Source organism: Carassius auratus, chromosome 39 (genome assembly GCF_003368295.1).
Source record: "Carassius auratus strain Wakin chromosome 39, ASM336829v1, whole genome shotgun sequence".
Taxonomy (NCBI): Eukaryota; Metazoa; Chordata; class Actinopteri; order Cypriniformes; family Cyprinidae; genus Carassius; species Carassius auratus.
Genome location: NC_039281.1, coordinates 5,256,370 through 5,264,609, shown reverse-complemented (window position 1 = coordinate 5,264,609; position 8,240 = coordinate 5,256,370). Strand labels below are relative to the sequence as shown.

General features: G+C 36.2%; 1 protein-coding gene and 1 pseudogene across 1 annotated transcript; both read left to right on the top strand.

Annotated features, from left to right (window-relative positions):
* Positions 1–269: 269 nt before the first annotated feature.
* LOC113057768 (ankyrin repeat and SOCS box protein 5-like) lies at positions 270–6,153 on the top strand. Its single transcript, XM_026225279.1, has 7 exons — positions 270–499; positions 2,239–2,318; positions 2,571–2,678; positions 3,778–3,931; positions 4,044–4,178; positions 4,843–5,034; positions 5,113–6,153. The coding sequence occupies exons 1-7, from the start codon at positions 301–303 to the stop codon at positions 5,238–5,240; spliced, it is 996 nt and encodes a 331-aa protein (XP_026081064.1). The 5' UTR covers positions 270–300; the 3' UTR covers positions 5,241–6,153.
* Positions 5,785–7,935, top strand: LOC113058020 (spermatogenesis-associated protein 4-like; annotated as a pseudogene).
* Positions 7,936–8,240: the final 305 nt, after the last annotated feature.

Here is an 8,240-nt window from a genome sequence, read left to right as displayed (position 1 = left end):
CACATCTAAAAAAAAAAAAAAAAAAACAAGAGTATAAATATACATGTATGCATATATTAAAGTGTGGTCATTTGCATTATTTTATTTACACTAGTCATACTGCATAGACTAGACAATATACAACATACAGGTGTAAAACCACACAGAATTTTCATTTTGGCCAAACCTTTCCTTTAAAACGAATGATATCCAACTCTAACTTGAGATGCAGTAAGGACCCAAGTGCATGGGGGGTGCTGTTGGGGTGGCATAGAGCAGTGCACTCTGCTTGTCCTACCACAAAACATTCTCAACACAGCCATGAGAGAGACCACTGAGGGATACAGGCCATTCGCAGCACAGCTGTCCAATGTTTACCTTACCATCCTAGCCCTCTTCTGCTTCAAACTTTTTGTTAGAATTACCCTTAATCTACTCACGCACTTCTACATCATCAAAGGCAACCATAAGGAGGCTGCCCGGATTTCAGCTGAGTTCTATGATAATGGTCAAGGGCATGGTAAGTAGAGCGCACACTTACATCACTGCTCACCACATGGGTGCCAGGAGTGTGGATTTAATTTCCTGTTGCCAGTACTTTGCCCTTTATGATGGCCCATTTGCATGGATATATATGGAACATGGGGAATATTACTATTGCACAATGGTTTTCCTGCAGCTTTATTTATAATAGCTGTCATTGCATGTGATGATTACCAAAACAGGGAGTTCAGTTTTACATTTCGTTGTTTTAGATATGCTTTTTTTTAAACTCTATACAATTCAAAAAGTGCTATATCTACATTCCAAAGCACATTGTTAAGATTCTTATTTGTGTGCTTTACATCAGGGTACTTATGATCACATGACCACAGATCCTAAACATCAAGCACATGGAAGTTTACTAAGTGTGCCTGCGACGCTGAGCCCAGGAATGGCTGCCAGGCTGCTGTTTACTGTGTTGTATTAATAGAATTGAGGCCATGCACCCCCCTCCCCATTGACTATACAAGAAATGCAGTCATCTTCAGTCTATCAAGCACATGTGCAGCCAGACGCTTGTCTGCTGGATTTTGAGCAGTGAAGTCGGGCCGAATAAACAGAAGTCAGGGCTTTTGGTGTAAACAAGTTGTCTCGCAGAGCACCTCAGAAAACAGCTTTTCCAAGTTTAAGATCAGGCAGAGAGGAACAGAGACGGGCGATAGTCACAGGGGATTGACATAGTCTGGCATTTACTAAGCAACTTAAGTAGGGCAACGTAGATAAAAACACCAGACAGCTTCAATGACTCTTTTAAATCATTTTTTGAAGAAAATGATATGAGGAGGAAACATTTTCCTGAAGGGACACAAGCTCTGTCAAAGTGGAAGTCTTGCTGAGCTGGTTAACCAGTCAAGGTTGGTGCTTTGATATGTTTCGTGTGTACGTGGACCGACTTAGAATACCCTGAGGGCAAAAGTGAACAGTGTTCTTGAATGTATTGTTCTTGAATGTGAGGCTAAGAAGGAAAATCGAAAGATACCGATTTGTGAGGCAGCTCAAACCGTGTCAACAGAGAGCTGGTCTATTTATGTTTCGAACTTGAATGATTATATTACACTATATTTGAGTGAGTGATGAAGGGAGGTGACGATGATGATGATGACGTGTGGAATGCATCAGCAGTTATTCTGGATATTGACTCAGGTGTGTATACTGGAATAGCAGCTTTTGTGATGGTACTTTATGTATGCAGTGAAAATCTGGGACAGGAATCCCATTTACATCTGATAATAAACGTTATGAAAGTTATTGCACTTTGATTTTTTTTTATAAACAAACAAACATAATAAGATAAAATTAATAGGAAAATACAAAATATTTAATATTATTTTATGATAGTACAATTTTGACATGAAATTATAAAAATCTGAATTAAATTAGAAAATCTTTAATTAATGCAAAATAGAATGACACATATGTTTACTAAATTTCTTATAACAGCTAAATTGCAACTAACTATAGTTGAATATATAATAAAAAAACATTTCTATAGAATTCATAATTGAAAAGATAAAATATTTTTAAATGTATAACATTATTGGTTAAACAATTCAAAAAACATTTAAAACATACATTTTCTAATAAATTAGAAAAATGCTAAATTGAAAGATTTACACTATACTTAGGTTGTATGTATGTATATGTATAAGGTGATATTCATATTTTAAAATTCCTAAATTTCCGGTTTAACAAATCATTGTTTTTATTCTCCTCCAGGGTCTTGGGCCGACCGCTCTGCTCTTCATGATGCTGCCAGCCAAGGACGTTTGCTGGCTCTCAAGACCCTTATTGCACAGGTAATTTCTCATTTAAATGACCTTAAATTGAACTGTAAGATAAGAAATACATCTTTGTATTAATATATGTAGTATATATTGTAGTCACATGCACTCTACTGGATAAGTAATGTAATACACATTTGGTGTAGAGGTGAACGCTGTAATCATCATGGACCCTATTGAAGGTCATTGCTGCCACCATCTGGAATAAATAAATCCTGCAGATTGTAATGAACTTAATCTTGCACATTTCACTTTATCTGTCCTCAGGGCCACAGCGTGAATGTGCTGACAATAGACCACGTTAGCCCTCTTCATGAGGCGTGCATAGGGGGCCATGTTAACTGTGCCAGAGCCCTGATAGATGCTGGAGCCAACGTTAGTCTCTGCAGGGCTGATGTTTGGTAACACTTTCATTTCACAGGTCTTGATAGGCAGCCTACACTGAAAAAAAAAAAAAAAAAAACACGTGGAGTAGGATTTAGAAAAAAGCTTGGAAAATTTATCACTCAGAAAAGGCTAGTTAATTTACAAAAAATAAAAATAAAAGCAAAACATAATTATTAGTAGCTTTAAATAGAAATGTTTAAGATAAGCTTACTTGGGAATTCCCAGTATAGATTTTTGACCCTTAAATTTTTACATTTTACTTAAGTAATGCTTATCATTGTTAAAAAAAAAGTGTTCTGTAAAATAACAGTAATTAAGATTTACTTCCTTTTGCTTTTGTAAGTTTTGCACACATTTCTTTTTAAGCAAAACTTAAATACTGAATTAAAAAGTATCAAGCAGACAGATTGTTGCCTCTTTAAAATAAAATGTCCATTCAAAATACCTATTATACAACTGAACTCAGAGAGCTCAATACTTGGTACACCATACACAATGACGGTAGCAATCTGTGAATAGTGTTTGAGTGTGAACGGGTCATTTTGAATAGAAAATTAACAGTCATTTAGTCATTTACTAAACCTTACAACAAAAGCAACCATAAGAGTGTAAATACCACTCGAAAACAGTAAAAACCTAACCATAAATTAAGGTTAATTATTAATCATATCATATATAATGATGGGAAATACGTGATCATAACTTTGATATTTACTTAAAGAATCCTTTTTTTCTGGGGTCCAATTATATCCAATTACCAATGAACAATACTCCAATTATCTTTGTTCAATTTACAGCTTTGGGAATTGTATCTTTATTTTTGATTTTTATATAATCTACATATAATCTATATAATTTATTTAATCATTGTTATATTATATAATTTTTCTTATTATTATATATTTTGTTTGTCTATCCAAATATATGAGTAACAGCAAACCATTATAATTTGGTAAACACTTAAAGCCATAAAACGCGATAAAACATTCAGCATTTTATAATGATTTGTGCTCCGCTGTTGCTTTTCTCATAAAATGTCATGAAACATGCTGTTCTTTTGCCTTGTATTCTATGTCTTTGTGTTCAGGTTAATGTGACAACTATAGATGGAGTGACGCCATTGTTTAATTCCTGCTCAGCTGGCAGTTTGGAATGTCTAGAGCTGCTCTTGCAGTGTGACGCCAGACCACAGGCCCTGGCTGTATGCCAGCCTTCACCTATCCATGAGGCAGTCAGCAGGGGTGGGTAAAAGACCATAGTCCTAACTCAAATCAAAATTAGCCCTACTTTGCTGACTTGCCTATAGACTCTGTAAGTTTTTAATATGACATGGTGTTACGGTCTCATTCAAAGGTCACAGTAAGTGTGTGGAGGCACTGATTGCGTGGGCTGTTGATGTGGACTATGAAATCCCTCACATGGGCACTCCTCTCTACAGTGCTTGTCGATGTAAGGAGTTCTTTTGTGCCCGCAAGCTGCTTGATGGAGGTAAACAAGTCAAAATTCACAACACTATCTAACTGTGCTGACAAGTGCGGACATACAAACAGTAGTTTTATGACAGTCTAACTTAAGTTAAGTTTAACAAGCCTTAAAAAGTAGATTCATTTTGAGGTGGACAACGCTGAAAGTAACAATAAGGGGGAGTTCATTAAATGTTGATTCTGTAAACGCTCTGACAGATTAAGTGAGTTCATTCAGTGTCAGACTGATTTAAAGCACTTAAAGGGATACTCCACCCCAAAAAGAAAATTTTGTCATTAATCACTTACCGCCATGTCGTTCCAAACCCGTAAAAGCTTCAAAACAGCAAAATGTTAGAATGAAACAAAAAATGTAATATTTATCAAACAAAATACAATAAAAAGGAATTAAAATGATTTTAATAAATAAAATAAACATTAATACTAGAATCATAGATCTGTAAAACACTACATAGGAACCAAACTAAAGAAAAAAAAAATAAAGAAATAAAAAAAGCAGGAATTGTAATATGATTCAATGTATCATGGCACTATAAAAGTTTTTCAATTTCGACCAATTTAGTATTTTAACTGATATATCAACCACTCTTACAGGTAGGCAACACTTAAAGTTATGCTTAATATTTGGAAAATAACTATTCTATGTTACTAAGTTTTCATCATCACAGGTGCAAATGTGCAGAGAGGTGCACATTTGGAGACTCCTCTTCATGCAGCAGCCCATAAAGACTGTACAAGCATAGTGAAACTCCTGCTGGAATTTGGGGCAGATGTAAATGCACGCAACCTGGAGTATAAGCGTCCCGCAGAGGTTGCTCCTCCAGGGAGCCTTACAGAAGGATTCCTATTGATTTATGAAGGTGGGTTACATGTGCAGCAGCATGATAGATTTACATGCTTTACTGCATCAGCCTTTATCAGTTTTGTTCCTTTTACAGCGACGCCCCGTTCTCTGCGTCAGCTCTGCCGTCAGCGAATCAGGGAGAGTTTGGGACGTTCCCGACTACATCTTCTTTCACATTTGCCCCTCCCCAAAGCTATGAAGAACTTTCTACAATATAGATAACATCATTATGTTTGCTGGCAGGCTATCTTAGTATTATTAACTTATAGTTTGACTTAGTAACTAATCATTTTAAATAATAAAATCTGTTTTAAATTTATCAATAATAATAATAATTGTCTCCCATTTCTGTGGTCTGATTTACCATTGGCCACTGATGTCTTTTGGTGTATAAATAAACTTGTGAATGGTACCCCATTTTGATTATCTTTTATACATCAAACATACTAATTTTATCTGGATAATTTTTCCTTGCTATGGAAGTCACTGGCTTCCGTCAACTATTTTGAACTGGTTACAAACATTCGTCTTGAAGGTGAGGAAATCATGAGAGAATTTTATTTTTTTGTGTGAACTAACCCTTTAAAGGGACAATGAGTCACTATTTGATCTGCCAGCAGGCGGCAGCACATCAACTGTCTGCAGCGCGTGAAATGGAGCTTGTTTCCATGCGACTGTACACAATGAACCAAATGAGGTTTATCTATCCTCTTCATCAAACAAACGTGTGGCTGCTCGTCGTTTCTGGCGTTATGTATAGTTAGAAATGGCCTATTCACAGTCCGACAAGAAGGCTGGTCAACCACGAGAGGTTTTGAAATGGTTGCAAAGTCTCGATTTATCGCTTTTCCCAAAAAACGTGTGCAGGTGAGTAACGTTAGAGAAAATAACAACATTTCTGAAGCCCCATAAACCTGAGCCAGTTTTTCGTGTATCTTAATACATTTGCTCGTGTTTAAAGGCTTAAAAGTGCTATATATAGCTAATGAGTAAGTTTTCCAGGATTACAACAATAAACATTAATTTCCAGTTTCTTAAAGAGGACTCTATTTCGCTAGTTTGACAACATCCGGCGATTGATCAATCAATCAATCACATTTATCTATATAGTGCTTTAAACAAAATACATTGCGTCAAAGCCATAGACAGTAAAAGAAAAGCACTGAACAACATTCATTTGGAAAACAGTGTGTCAATTGATCATGATTGATCATTAAGTTTCATGAAAAATATGACAAATTGTGATCAAAAATACATTTTCATATATATATATATATATATATATATATATATATATATATATATATATATATATATATATATATTTTTTTTTTTTTTCCTGGTAAGTTACTTCCCCAGGGATTTACATATGCACTTGTATGGTAATGGACCATGGAGCTGCATTGGCTGCCAAACAGTCGTTCAGATGGAAAGAGTTTTGATACCCTGCTGAAATAATAATAGTGACATGAAATAATAATTTGGTTTCTTGATGTTTATTGTGCCATTTTCAATTTTTTTCTTAAACTATGCCAGTTAAATAAAGATCTAGCTGTTTAATAAAGATCTTCTCTGTAATACACCTTTGGCTGTTTAAAAGTTTTTTTGTGAAGTAAAACATCAGTCTGAAAGAGGTCTTCGATGGCACAATCCACTGTAAACCTGGAGCTGCAGAGCTTCGTGTGCAAGAGATTTACACCGTTCTCACCAACAGAAGGTGAGCTTTCATATTCACTTCATGCATTTTCCATTCCCATCAGATTATCTAAATCAAACATTAGCCAAACAGGCATTGTTTTTCGAATACTCACATTTTATTTTTCTCCTTTCTGGTATATAAAGCCCACTTTTCACGATACAGTTCATTTCCAAAAGATAAAATTATGTTCAAATGAAAGAGAGGATACGTTTTGCAGGATATGTAGTTTACCTGCAATGTGCATGCTTTGTAATATAAATATATACATTGGCTTGCAGCCATGATTTCATAATGAGCCACATATGCTTAACTCAAAGGTTAAGGGCTAATTAATCTCACACTTTGTCTTCATTTGTCATGTTTTATGAGTCTTGTAGAATCCAGAGCGTCCAGAGGGTGGAGCAAGACTTCACAGATAAGGCTTATCAAGACCAGTTGCCAACGGTGGCTCGAGCCACAGCTTCCGTGGCTATAAAGAGCAACTTGAGTCTCAGTGAGGTTATAGGTGAACCGAACCTCATCGCCAACCAGCGCAAGGTCCTTACGATCACAGGCACATAGAACAGAGAAAAGAGGAGAGAACACAAGACCCAAGTGAGTAACACACCACGAATCCTTTCTATTTTCATTAATATCTGTACGTGTTGGGGAAGGATGTTTTACTGCCTTTTTCCCTTTTGAGTATTTTTCCTTGACTTCTTCGTAGAATGATTCAATGTTAAGGCCACTCTTGGAGAGCAGGCTGTCAGATTGCCTCCGCTGTTAGCCCACCAGAGTGAGCCAAACCTGCAGATGAACACCAGTCAAGCAGCTTGTTAAGTTCTTGGCCATACCCTCCAACAAGAGGACGAGACCTATGTAAGCTAACAGTCTAAATACTTACTTTAAACAGACCAAAGAGCATTTTCATCAAAGAACATTTTAAAATGACAAATTCAGAAATTCAGAAGATTTATATTTAGATTTAAAATGAAAATAACAAGCATACACATCAGTACAGCTTGGGTCTTTTCTTTCTTTTTAAAAAAATGCAGTCTTGACATTTTCCTCAAAATTTTCCTCCATGGACAAAAAAATAATAATTTAGGTTTGGAACGTCATCTGAGTTAGCTGTTAGGCCTTCTTCAGCCTGTTGTTGCATCTCTGTTATCGCTGTATTGATATGGCTGTATTTCATTGAAAGGCGCAGCATGTTCTCTTCTCTGCTCCACCTTAGACCCTCTGAAATTAGACATTCATTTAGCAAACTCACTGTGAGACAGGCAGGATTTAGGCAAGTTGCCCAGGACCTTGTTGACCCCGCTGCCTCTTTTACTCTGCTTTTCTCTCCCCTTGTACACACACAAACACATAGTGTCACACAGTTTCTTTCAGACTCGCACACAGGCAAACACTCTCACATGCTCAATGCCACTGTCAAATTAAAAGAGCGCATCTGTTGTGCTACCATGCAACTTTCAGACTCAATTCATAGCATAAGGTTGCCATGGATATATAAAGCAAGCATAATGCTTTCCATCATT

Bases quoted from the DNA above. Each gene is read 5' to 3' on its own strand.
- LOC113057768 (XM_026225279.1), top strand. From the start codon at position 301: ATGAGAGAGACCACTGAGGGATACAGGCCATTCGCAGCACAGCTGTCC. The intron at 2,319-2,570 runs GTAATTTCTCAT...ATCTGTCCTCAG, and splicing joins TCAAGACCCTTATTGCACAG to GGCCACAGCGTGAATGTGCT. The intron at 3,932-4,043 runs GTGGGTAAAAGA...TCTCATTCAAAG, and splicing joins CCATGAGGCAGTCAGCAGGG to GTCACAGTAAGTGTGTGGAG.